The 12,783-nt window shown below is 57.2% G+C and overlaps 1 protein-coding gene across 1 annotated transcript in view; it reads right to left on the bottom strand.

Annotated features, from left to right (window-relative positions):
* The window catches only part of ABCC11 (ATP binding cassette subfamily C member 11), a 39,110-nt gene that overhangs the window by 19,383 nt on the left and 6,944 nt on the right, over positions 1 to 12,783 (bottom strand). Inside the window, exons 3-13 of the mRNA XM_070398193.1 lie at positions 11,830 to 11,957; positions 10,847 to 11,005; positions 9,243 to 9,390; positions 8,596 to 8,829; positions 7,204 to 7,377; positions 6,561 to 6,708; positions 6,013 to 6,161; positions 4,206 to 4,313; positions 2,720 to 2,980; positions 1,944 to 2,015; positions 570 to 694 (exon numbers count right to left, since the gene is read on the bottom strand). Of these exons, the coding sequence (XP_070254294.1) occupies positions 570 to 694; positions 1,944 to 2,015; positions 2,720 to 2,980; positions 4,206 to 4,313; positions 6,013 to 6,161; positions 6,561 to 6,708; positions 7,204 to 7,377; positions 8,596 to 8,829; positions 9,243 to 9,390; positions 10,847 to 11,005; positions 11,830 to 11,957 (1,706 nt within the window). The remainder of the gene's footprint in view (positions 1 to 569; positions 695 to 1,943; positions 2,016 to 2,719; positions 2,981 to 4,205; positions 4,314 to 6,012; positions 6,162 to 6,560; positions 6,709 to 7,203; positions 7,378 to 8,595; positions 8,830 to 9,242; positions 9,391 to 10,846; positions 11,006 to 11,829; positions 11,958 to 12,783) is intronic.

Genomic DNA, 12,783 nt, shown 5'->3' with positions numbered 1-12,783 from the left:
ACAAAGTCAACGGAGGCCGAGTCCCCGGAGCTGGAGCCCGGCTGTGGCCTGCGGGCACGGTTCCCCGCCCCCCCGCCCCCCAATCCTCTGCCCCACAGCCACTCGTGGTCGCCAGGGGAATGTGTGAGCAGGTCATCCCCCCCATGAACCCAGCTGATTCCTCCACATTGACAACCTCGTCGCCCCCTTGACCTCCCTCTGACTTTGAGGTCAGGAAGGGATTCAGACAAACACCCGTGGAGCTAACCTAGCGGAGGGGGAGGGCCCATAGACCAAAGTAGTGAAACCTGGAATTGCTGACAGCCACGGGGTTCAGGCCCAGTGGCATCAAATCCCACCAACTCTGGGCACGTGACTGACCCTCTTGGGGCCTCAGCCGCCCGGCCTAGAACATGGGGAGGACAGTGGCCTTCCTCTCAGCCAGGAGGGCGGTGCTGGTGCCTGAAGGGAGCCCACGCGGGTGCCAGCTGCTCTCAGGTGGCCACTCGCAGCGGGGGGTGGGAGGATGGGGGAACCTTCCCCAGACAGCCCCCTCCCCCACGTCCTCCCGGCCCCTCCCCGAGGCTTACCGGGCCTGGTCGCACTGGCTTCCCATGAGGATGTTGTCCCTGACGCTGCCCGTGAGGAGCCAGGCCTGCTGGGGCACGTAGGCCAGGCTCCCGTGCACGCCCACCGAGCCCTCCAGCAGGTGCATCTGTGGACGTGAGTCAGCCTCAGGGCGGCGCCCAGGGGACAGCCAGGGCCCCGCCGGCCTCTGGACCCCGGGGCTCGCCTGTGAAATGGGTCTTAGGATGACATGCTCCTGCCCGGCCGGCGTGGCTCAGGGGTTGAGCGTCGACCTATGAACCAAGGGATCACGGTTCGATTCCCGGTCAGGGCACAGCCTGGGTTGCGGCTCAGTCCCCAGTGGGGTGCGGGCAGGAGGCAGCCGATCCATGATTCTCTCTCATCATTGATGTTTCTCTCTCTCTCCTTCTCCCTTCCTCTTTCTGAAATAAAAACATGTTTTTTAAAAAAATGGGAACCTCAGTTGTACAACCACAAGGACCTGAATTTAAAAAACAAAAGAACAACATGCTCCCTCCAGCCCCACCAGTGAGTCAGGGTGTGACCCCGAGAACACGGAGCTAAACCGGGACGTTCCCCACGGGGACGAGCAGGGCTTGCGTGGAAGACACCCCATGCTTTTCCCACTTGGTTTCCAGCCCCTTTCCGTGGACAGAATGCCCAGGCCCGCCCTGACCTGCCCTGGGTGTCCCAGAGCTACTCCTAACGTGAGGACGTCGCCGTGGCTGGGTGGGGCGTGGGCCTCGTGTTTTGGGCGTCACTGTGGGGAGCCGCCACAGTGTTTGGACGGGTTCAAGCCTCGGACTGAGGAGAGGGCACAGTCCTCTCGTGGCCACGTGCAAGTCCCAGCTTGGAGGGCCGGGCCCTCCCAGCACAATGATAGCCAACAGCTGTAGTTGTGAGCTTGAACCTGTGGTCTAAACACGTGGCCCCAGGTGCCTGAGTGATAGAGTTCAGGTGCGTGTAGTTGAGTGGGACTGAAACCCACGAGAACGTTGTAAATATCTTGACCACGCCCTTACTTTGCTTCGTGGCATCAGCTATAAAATAAAGACACGGCTTGTGGGTGCTGGCGCTGTCTCTCAGAGAAGCAGCGTCCCACCCAGACCCGGCTTTCATTCTCTTGTCTGTCTTTTCTAAGCCTTTCAGCCGCCCCCTCTCAGGTTCACCCTTGGCCGTGCTGGCGTGGCACACGTCACCGCCAAAGAGCTAGTGGAAAAGGGTCACCATCGCTGTCGTTTAAAACAGCGCCACAGGAGATGGTTCTACACAGACGCGGCCAACGGCAGCCCCTGGAGTCTGGTCATTGGGCCTTCAGGTTCGGACCATCGATCGTGTTCTTCCTGCTTCTCAGTGAGAGAAACTTAAAAACTCACCTCCCCCAGGACGGCTGACAGCAGGCTGCTCTTGCCGCTTCCGGTGCTGCCGCAGACCCCCAGCAGGGTCCCCTGGAAAGCCCACACAGACAGGCGTCGGCACGGACGGCCCTCCCTCTCCCCCAGCTGCGTCCGGGGTTTGAACCCAAAATGACCAACGGCAAACAACACAACCACGCACACCCCACAGCCACGCACACCCCACAGCCACGCAGGCAAGCGCATCTCCAGAGGAGCTCTGAGGTGGGTCTACAGGGGGGCGGCCTCCGCGGAAGGCCGGCGAGTGGCGATGGCCGAGGGGGTGGTGGGTGGGTGGTCCTGTTAGGAGAGAAACCCAGTTCCAGACCTGCCTGTATTCCCTGCACCTGTTTCTCCATCTGTGAAATGGAGACAACAGAGCCGGCTTCCCAGTGTTCACGCATTCATTCATTCATTCGTTTGTTCATTCATTCATTCCTTCGTTTGCCCATCAGAGAGTCATCTGAGTTTCTCCTGTGCCCAGGAATGAAGGCAAGGCCTCTCGGGGTGCTTACATGCTGGTGGGGAAAGGCCATGCCATAAAGAAGCCCACACATACTCTCAGGGTGAGGAGTCACATGAAACCAGCTACTGTTTCCGAGTTGGGGGTGGACGCCTTTTTAGATGGGTTGCGTCTTAAAGGAAGGTTGGGGGCAGACAGATTCTAGCCGAGGAAACGGTGGGACGCCAGGCCCGGCTCCCAGCCTCAGGCCCACACCCCCGGCCGCTGGCCCGCCCGCCCGGCAGGAGGCGGCTACCTTGGACACTGCCAGGTTGATCCTGTGCAAAGCCGGGGCCAGGCCGTCCCCCGTGTCCTCGGGCCCAAGGGCGCCTGGCGGGGGCTGAGCCCCGGGCGTCCCCTCGGGAGCGTATCCGTTCCTCTCCAGCTCCAAGGCCCCGTTGACCACCCCGGGGCAGGCCCTGTACCAGGACAAGGTGGCCTTCTCCAACACCAGAGCTCGGCTGGGGTCCTTCGCCGGCCGGACGTACAGCACGGGGCTCTCCTGCAGGAAGAATCTCTGCCCGGGCGAGAAGGGGGAGGGAGGAGGCGTTCAGTTCGCCAGTCCAGGAGGAACGTGTCCCCCGGTGGCTGGCCGGCCCGGGGGACTGGTCTGTGAACTAACGAACGAACAGCGAACGTGGGAAGAACCGCCGTCCAGCGAGGGGAGGCTAGTTCTGTAGGTGGATTTCCCGTGTTCACGCCACCGGGCCCCTTTCACGTTGGACACTCCCCGCCCTACTCCTCACTGTCCAGGCTGTTGTACAGTGACGACAGCCTGACCTATGCCAGCCTCATGGTCAGTGACAGCAGCTATTGAGTCATAGTACCGACGTGTGGTTTTTCTGTTTCATTTATAACCCATTAAAGTCAAAAGGTCTGCCTGGCCGGTGTGGCTCAGTGGTTGAACGCCGACCCATGAACCAGGAGGTCACGGTTCGGTTTTGATATTTTTATCTCTCTCTCTCTTTCTGAAATTAAGGAAAGAAAGAAATGCCTCTGATATCTATATGACTGGGCATTGAAATAACAAAAACAGGAACAAGGTCTGCCCGGGTACCACCGTGCGGGAGGTGCCGTGTGGCTCCATCTACTTCTCAGGCCCTTGGCTCTGCGTCCGCATCGCCCTGTGTGTGAAACTCAGGAGTTAAACGACGTGACCCTCGGCATTAAAGGGGGTGTGGGAAGTACATCCCTCCGCAGCGTCTCCCCGGAGACCCGCTCGGGGCGCGGGCTGGGTGGGAACTGGGCCTGGACGCGGTTTATGTCCAGGCAGCGGATGCCGAGTCATTGTTCTTCCGGCGCCTGTCGGTGGCGCCTCAACTTTTTACAATGAGCACCTAGCATTTTTCAAAAATAAAATAAAATTAAAGAGCTATTCTCAAAAGAAATGAGAGGAAGTCTGTTTCTTCATGGTTTAAATACATGGACCGCAGGTCTGTTTCACTGGATGAGTAACAGCGTCCGGGCCAAGGGACACCATCGTCGTCGGGAACGGCTCGGCCCTTAGTTTGTGAGCTGAGTTATTTTTAGTAACATGACCAGCATCCATGAGCCCCACCCCCACCCCCAGAGCCATACCCTGTCTGTACCTGTCCATGGGTCCTTCCCCATCTCATGCTGCACGCCCTCCAGGCTCCCCCCACCCACACCCCGGAACCACTATCCACGCCCCAGAGCCACTATCCCGCACTCCGGAGGAACGCCCACTGCCAAGGGCCGTGCAGCCCGCCCTGACCGCTCACCTTGAACCTCTCTGCCGCAGACTTGGACTCCGTGAGGCCTTTGACCGAGAAGGGCACGATAAACACCGACAGCCGCATGGTGTTCCAGATGGCCAAGACCGTGAAGGCCTGGTGGGGATGAGAAGAGGTGGTGAGGGTGGCAGCCCGACGCCCCCCCCGCACCCCGCCTCATCCCGGGAGCCCCCATCCCTGAGCCTCGAGCCACAGCGCCGGGCTGTGCAGCTTCCCACAGCAGGTCCTTCCTTGGGCAGTGGCCCAGCTGGTTTGGGGGAGACTAGAGCAGGGGTCCTCAAACGACGGCCCGCGGGCCACACGCAAATACAAATATTGTATTTGTTCCCGTTTTGTTTTTTTACTTTAAAATAAGATATGTGCAGTGTGCATAGGAATTTGTTCATAGTTTTGTGTTTTTTTTAAACTATAGTCCGGCCCTCCAACGGTCTGAGGGACAGTGAACTGGCCCCCAGTTTAAAAAGTGTGAGGACCCCTGGACTAGAGAAACTGGTGAAAAAGGGCCACTGTCTTATTAGAGTCCCCGAGTCTGGAGGCCGGGTCCCTCTCGTCGCTTAGCCAACGGGGACCTCTCACTGTGGACAGGCCAGCCCCCTCACAGGCTCAGGGTCCCCGGGGGCACCGTGCCAGCCAGCCTAGCACGGGGGGCCTTCGGGAGCACCCGAACACGGCGGTTCGTGCCGTCAGCGCGCCGCACGGTTGTATGGCTGCTGCGGTCATCTTCGTTCTCCTTTGCCTGAGATGTTCTTTCTGTTATTGAAAAATCTCCCTACGCATCGCCTGACCCCCGCCTCACTCCCGCTGAGAGACCGTCCCTGTGCCAGCAGCCCGCCTTCCGCCTCCAGGGTCCCAGGGTCCTGGCTTGCGAGCTCCTGCAGGCGCCTGGGTTGCCGGTGGGCTCCCTGTGCCCTGGCCAGGGTGCGTGTGGGAGGCAACCAGTCAATGTGTCTCTCACATCAATGTTTCTCTCTTTCTCGCTCGCTCTCTCTCTCTTTCTCTCTCTCTTTCTCTTTCTCTCTCTCTTTCTCTCGCTCTCTCTTCCTCCGCCCTTCCAATCTCTCTTTAAAAAATCAATGGGGAAAAATATCCTCACATAAGGATTAAAGTGTATATATGATGTGATATAGATATAGATATAGATATAGATATAGATATAGATACAGTATATGATAAACTCCAACCGGCTGGCGTGCTGTGGTCTGACTCTGCCTGCTGTGAGCACTGTGTGACCTCAAGGCCTGGGCCAGGCAGAGGAGACAGCTGCGCGGAGTACGGATGAGCCCTTGGCTACAAACCCCCATGATGCCCTCCTGCTTGGGCTACAGTCTCGGCCTCCCCAGCTGTGAGCCCACGTCTCCAAGATCAGCCCCTGCCCTGCTCTCCTCAAAGACGGATCCCTGCTCCGTCCCAGGGCCAGGGTCAGGCCCCAATGGGAAAGACAGAAGGAACCACGCCTTTTATTTAAAAGTGTATTTGGGGAGCTCTATTTTGGTCACAGAGAAATGCATCCATTTAGGGTTCCCAATCACTGGGGTGTGAACTACACATTCCAGCTCCCCAAGCCCCCAGACGACGGTCACCCCTCCCTCCCACAGCTGTGGCCACAGGGGTGTCTGTTCCTCGCAGGGGTTGACATGGAAGGAAGCTTGAGAGCCCTAAAAACCCAGAAAACCAAAATCCATTCCTAGTACCTATTTGCAAACCATTGACGTCTTTGAGGGGCACACGCTGGAAAAGGACAGATGAGAACACCTCCTGTCCATTCAGAGGGAAAACAAAACACCCAGACACGTACCAGGGAAGCTGTGAGCTCCAGCTGGAGGCCAACGTGCGTGAGGAACATCACCAAGGTGGCCACGGTGGGGGCCACAAACAGCAGCACCGTGCCCAGGCTCTGGATAAACCCACTCTTCTCCAGCAGCTTCCTTTCCCTCCTTCTCAGATCTGGGGAATGAATGAGAAACCCACAGAAGTCAGCCACAGGAACACTCTCCACAGACAATCCGTGGTCAGCCACGGGAACATCCTCCACAGAACACAGAACAATCCGTGGTTGGCCACAGGAACATTCTACACAGAACAATCCGTGGTCGGCCATGGGAACATCCTGCATGGGAACACAGAATAATCCATGGTCGGCCACAGAAACATTCTCCACAAACAATCCATGGTCAGCCACGGGAACATCCTCCATGGAACACAGAACAACCTGTGGTCGGCCACGGGAACATCCTCCATGGAACACAGAACAACCCGCGGAGCACGAAGGAAATGCCCAGAAGGTGGGTGGCGTGGCCCACCGGGACAGCCATAGGCTCCAAGCAGGAAGCAGTTGTTCTGTACCTTTAATTATGTGTGCGAATGGCTTCTCCCACGTGTACATTTTAATCAGCTTAATGCAGGTGAGGACTTCACTGGTCACCCGGATGCGCTGGTCGCTGACCTCAGAGGTTTGCTTCTGTCTCTTCACAATCATGAGGGTCAGGAGCGCCTGCAGCCGCGGGGGGGAGCGGGGGGTCGGGGAGAGCCGGTCGGAGGCAGCAGGCGAGGGTTCCCAAAGGGAAACACCAGATGCGGACAAACCGCTGGTTAACTCTGCACCCGGCGGCCCATGAGACCGAGCGCTAGGTCCCTGCTGACGGCTTTCAGAGATGCCCCCTCTAGGGCGCCTGCCTCTGGGTCCCTGCTGTCCTTCCTGGGGGTCCTTCTCTCCTGGGGCCAAGCCAGTCTGACTGCTCTGCCTTTGGGAGCCCAACCCTCTAACAGTCGCAGGCCCCTTTCCGGGGCCCGAGGGAGGAGACCCCTCGTTTGGATGGCTCAGAGCACATGGCATCCAAGAACCGCTTCCTGATTTTCCGAATTTGTTTTCACCTGCAATGTAAGCAGCCAGTGTGCCCCCTCCCCCCACGACCCCGAGAGGCACCGTGTCCAGTCCGAGGTACCCCCGTGACAGAGCCCGGGCGCCCTGGGGAGCGGCCAGCCTTACCATCAGCAGTAAGATCAGGAGGTAGGAAAACGTGGCGATCAGCGCGGTGGGTCCCAGCGTGAGGTAGGAGGTGACGCTGCAGGTGAGCAGCGACGAGCAGCTCAGGAAGATGAGGGGGCCGTAGTACACGCCTTCGAACAGGTAGTTGGTGTCGCTGGTGAAGAAGCTGATGGCCTGGAAGAAGCGAGCCCGAGGCCCGGGGTCACCTCTCCAGTCACCCCGAGCCCGTGTCTTTTTTCTTAATATTGTTATTGATTTCAGGGAGGAAGGGAGAGGGAGACAGAGAGAGAAACAACAATGATGAGAGAGAATCATGGATCGGCTGCCTCCTGCACGCCCCACACTGGGGATCCAGCCAGTAATGGGGGCCTGTGCCCTCACTGGGCATTGAACCGTGACCTCCTGGTTCCTAGGTCGACGCTCAGCCACGGAGCCGCGCCGGCCGGGAGAAGGTCCGTGTCTTTGAAGGAGGCTCGAAGGAGGGGGGCAGCCAGAAGTGTGCGTGGTGGGGACTGGCGGGGGCCGGTGCATTTGAGGACTGGAGGTCACCCGGCCAGGCAGGAGCGGGGAGGCCACCTCGAGCTGGAGGAGGCCGGAGAGGGGCTGAGGCCAGGGCCCGAAGCGGGTGACTTGAGGATAAGGAGCCGAAGCAGAGCCGCCTTCCCATCACTCTCAATGGGCCCTCAACATAAAAGTCACCGTGAGCCCGGCCGGCGTGGCGCAGGGGTGGTGTCCACCCAGGACCCAGGAGGTCACGGTCCGATTCCCAGTCAGGACACATGCCTGGGCTGTGGGCTCCATCCCCAGTGAGGGGTGTGCAGGAGGCAGCCGGTCCATGATTCTCTCTCTTCATGGATGTTTCTCTCTCTCTCTCCCTCTCCCTTTTGCTCTGAAATCAATAAAAATTCATTTTTTTTAGAAAAAAAACTTCCTTTAAAAAAAAAAGTCATCCATGTTCCTCAAGCCACAGGAAAGCAGGGAGATTGGAATTAAATATATAAAACCCCAGTGTCCCCCACGACTACGGGCCACACATTGTCACGGCCCCTCCCATCCCTGTCAGTGTCCAGGCCCCCCCCCCCCCCCCCCCCCGTCACCAAGGGGAGTGGGCACCCAGGGAGCTCTCGGGATTGCTTTTCCCTGGGGGCGTCCCTGGGCCGTGAAGTCCTCCCACACCCTCCTCCCTGGCAGGCGTCCCCGGGGGCCCAAGCAGGCCGCCCCAGAGCAGGCTCAGTAACTGCAGCGGAGCAATGGAGGGACCCTGTCTCCCGGCTCAGTGCTGACCTGCCCGGGGACCCCAGCGAGGCTGCTGGTAGCCATCACCCCCCTGGAAATCATTCCCTCTCCCTCCCCTGGCCCCGGGCAGCGCCGGCCGGCCGCCCCGGCACTGACCTCGCCTGTGGTGATGTGCGTCAGCGACTTAAACTGCAGCAGCTTCTGGAAGGCCAGGGAGGCGGCGGCGGTGCGGAAGCGGATGCCCGTGCGCTGGCTGAATACCCAGCACACGCACATGCTCAGGGACTTGAGGCACTCGATGGCAAACAGGGCGAGGCACAGCCCCACGCCGTACCCGACGCCCCCGGACTGCTCCTGGGAGTATTCCAGGATCCTGGGGATAATCAGCCCCTGCAACAAGCGCGGGAGCCGGGCTCGCTCAGGCCTGCCAATCCCACCGAGGCGTCATGGGCTCCACCGCGAACCAGGCACAGAGAAGGTAGACACATTGCCCAGGGGCACCAGCCGTGACGCAGACCGGCCGAGGTTGGAACCCAAGCCGTGGCTGCGCAACTCATACTTATTATTAGCTCTCCTGCCCCAAAGAGCGTCGTGTTCAGAGCAGCAGTGGGGAGACAATACATCCTGTGAGGACTGGTACCCAGTCTCCCACTGCTCCCACGCCTGCCTCCCACCACGCCCCACCTCCTGCCACACCCACCTCCCGCCACACCCCACCTCCCGCCACACCCACCTCCCACCACACCCACCTCCCGCCACACCCCACCTCCTGTCACGCCCAACTCCCACCATGCCCCACTCACCGGCCCAAGCACACTCAGGATGGCGAAGCAGGCGCCCAGGAACACGCCCACAATGGCCCTTGCTCTCTGAAACCTCAGCATCACCCGGAACACGGAGGCCTTTTCCAACCCATGCCTCGAGACTTCTTCTTCCCAAAGCAGGCGGAGCCTGGGAAAGAGGAAAACGGCCACGTGAAATCTCTTCGCACGCGTCACCCCGATGTCCCAGGTCCTGTAGCAGCTTCATTACAGAAATTTTCAAACATGACGAAGTGAGCAGTGTAGGCATCACCCCCAAACACGCATTCATTCCCCAAGTTCGAGGACCACCCACGTCTGTTTCATCTCTCCTCCCTTCACTCTTTCTCTTTTTTTCTCTATTTAAAGCAAATCCCAGACATATCATCTCATCTCAATGCTTTAGGGTGTATCTCTCCTAGATAAGCCTTTAGAAAAACACCACAGTAACCATAAAAACAATAGTTATTAATAACAGTGCACAGTTACATATTAACATAGCAACAAAAATTTCTTAATGATATTGCATATCCAGTTTGTATTCAAATCTAATTATTTCAAAAATACATCTTTATAGTTAGCTTGCCAAATCAAGGTACAAATAAGTCCATCCTATATAATAAAAAGGTAATGTGCAAATTGACCGTCACCCCCTCGCACAAGATGGCCACCCCCATGTGGTCACAAGATGACCACCACAAGATTGCCAGCAAGGGAGGGCAGTTGGGGGCAGCCGGGCCGGCAGGGGAGGGCAGTTGGGGGTGACCCGGCCGGCAGGGGAGCAGTTAGGCATCGATCAAGCTGGCAGGGGAGTGGTTAGGGGGTGATCAGGCTGGCAGGCAGAAGCGGTTAGGGACAATCAGGCAGGCAGGCAGGCAAGCAGTTGGGAGCCAGCAGTCCTGGATTGTGAGAGGGATTTCTGACAGGGATCGGGCCTAAACCGGCAGTCAGACATCCCCTGAGGGGTCCCAGATTGGAGAGGGTACAGGCTGGGCTGAGGGACACCCCCCCACACACACAGTGCACGAATTTCATGCACTGGGCCTCTCGTATGTTATATATATTTATTATTCTATTTTTATATTTATTTTTAGAAAAAGGAAGGAAGGGGGGAGAGAGAAACATCGATGTGTGGTTTCACTTATTTATGCATTCATTGGTTGATTTTTGTATGTGCTCTGACAGGGATGGAACCCACAACCTTGGTGTATAGTGTGGCTCGGTGGTTGAGTGTCAATTTATGAAGTAGGAGGTCATGGTTCAATTCCCCAGTCAGGGAACGTGCCCAGATTTCAGGCTGGATCCACAGTAGGTAACATGCAGGAGGCAGCCGATCCATGATTCTTTCCCATCATTGATGCTTCTCTCTCTCTCTCCCTCTCCCTCCCTCTCTCTCTCTCTCTGAAATCAATAAGACTATATTTTAAAAATAAAATAAAAAAGCACTTTCAGACTAGAGGTCAGCCTCTTGTTACAAAGGAAGAGCCCGCAGTCCTTGGTTGTCTGAGGAGGGACCAACCTTACCTTCTCTGAGCATCTCTGGTCACCATCCCCCTCACCAAGACCTGGTCTTAACCAACCCCGTGGCTTGCCCAGCGTGACGGTACCTGTGGGCGCTGCTGGCGGAGGCGTCCTGCGCTGACAGTGGGGGGATGGTGTTCTCATCTAAGCGCTTCCGGAGGCCTTGCATCATGAGGGGGCTGAGCCACGACACCGTCAAGTAGGAGAACAGGCCGGCGTTATCCAGGGGCTGAGGGGACGGAAACCTGGAAGTCACAGGCAAGGTGGTCACGTGGGCATGCGGGCGCGGGAGGGGAGATGCAGTGCAGGGCAGGATTTTGAGATGGTGAGTCACGGCTACGCCAAACCACAGCGCCGTCAGCCAGAGGCACCGCTACGTATGTGCATTCCTGTTACTTGTGTGATAGTAAAACATCAGACAACAAAAGCACCTATGAATAGGGGAACAATTTTAAAAGAAAGGAAAGTGCCAGGCCAGTGGGGCTCAGGGGTTAAGCATCCTCCTGTGAACCAGGAGGTCACGGTTTGATTCCCAGTCAGGGCACAGGCCCGGGTTGCAGGCTCCATCCCCAGGGTGGGGTGTGCAGGAGGCAGCCGATCCATGATTCTCTCTCATTATTCATATTTCTCTCTCTCCCTCTCCCTTCCTCTCTGAAATCAGTCTACACTAATAAAAGAGAAACATGCAAATTGACCATCCCTCCACTGTGCCCACCAGCCAATCAGAGTGATATGCAAATTAACCCAACAAAGGTGGCGGTTAATTTGCATACACAGGTCTGGAGGGAAGACTGAAGACAGCATAGAAGGAAGCCAAGCGCTGCAGAAGGGACCGAAGTGGTGGATAAGGGAGGGAGCCAGGCACTTCCTGCTTCACTCCAGTCTCAGGAAGCCCTATTCTTGCAGGAATCTTCCTGCAATGGGCCTCTAGTAACTATATTTAGAAGAAAGAAAAGCAGTGCGGTCTGTCCATTCTGTGGGAAACAGTGCGGAAGTGTCCACGGTGAAGCTGCCCTTCGTTGCCCTTCGTGCCGGGTGGGTTCCGCCCCTCCGCCCCTGCAGGACTCACTTGGGCTGGGGGCGGAAGGGCAGCAGCGTCTTCCAGGCGTCATGCTTCCCCCGAGGCGGGGCAGCTGGGCTCCCAGGTGGCTCAGGCTCCTGGATCTGCGGGTAACTGTCTTCAGGGGTGTATGTTCTCTTGGGAAAGAAAAAAATGAAAGAGCTTCCGTTTCAGACCCTTAAATACCACCGGAGCGGGCGTTAGGCCCAAGGAGGATGGATCCTTCCACATCAGCTTCCTCGCAGCTCTGGAGTCAGACAGAGAAAGACAAGTACACCCGTCCTCACTGGCATGTGGAACCTTTTCCTATCCTCACCCCAGGATATTTCCCCATTAACCTTTAGAGCGTAGCAGGGAGGGAGGAGGGGAAGAGAGAGAGAGAAACATCGATGGGTTGCCTCTCGCTGGGGCCCGGATAGGGGTGGGGATGAACTTGGAACCCGGGTACATGCCCTTGACTGGGATTTGAACTCGCAACCCTTTGGTCCAAGGGCTGACGCTCTAGCCACTGAACAAACCAGCCAGGGAAACATGTAGAATCTTTAAAAAAAGAAAAAGGAGCTCATAGACACAGAAAATACATAGATTGGTGGTTGCCGGAGGCAAGGTGGGTGGGTGGGTGGGCAAATGGGTGAAGGTCAAAAGGTACAAACTTCCAGTTACCGAGTAAAGGAGTGCTGGGACGGCAGCCACAGCTCGGTGACTGCGGTCAGTCACGCTGGGTTATACGTTTGATCGTTACTGCGAGAGGAGATCTTAAAACGCCTCATCATAAGGAAAAGAAATGTGTTGCTCTGTGTGGTGACGGATGTTCCCCAGACCTATTGTCATGATCCTTTCACAACGTATACAAATACCAAGTGGTATGCTGTGCACCTGAAGCTAACATACGTTGTATGTCCATTACATCTCAATGTAAATAAATCGACAAACAAACAAATGAAAGGATCGACAGGGAAAAGG

Source organism: Myotis yumanensis, unplaced genomic scaffold (genome assembly GCF_028538775.1).
Source record: "Myotis yumanensis isolate MYYU_CA2020_CCGP unplaced genomic scaffold, mMyoYum1.0.hap1 SCAF_18, whole genome shotgun sequence".
Taxonomy (NCBI): Eukaryota; Metazoa; Chordata; class Mammalia; order Chiroptera; family Vespertilionidae; genus Myotis; species Myotis yumanensis.
The sequence above is the reverse complement of the archived record's forward strand: the minus strand, read 5'-3'. Positions and strand labels throughout refer to the sequence as shown.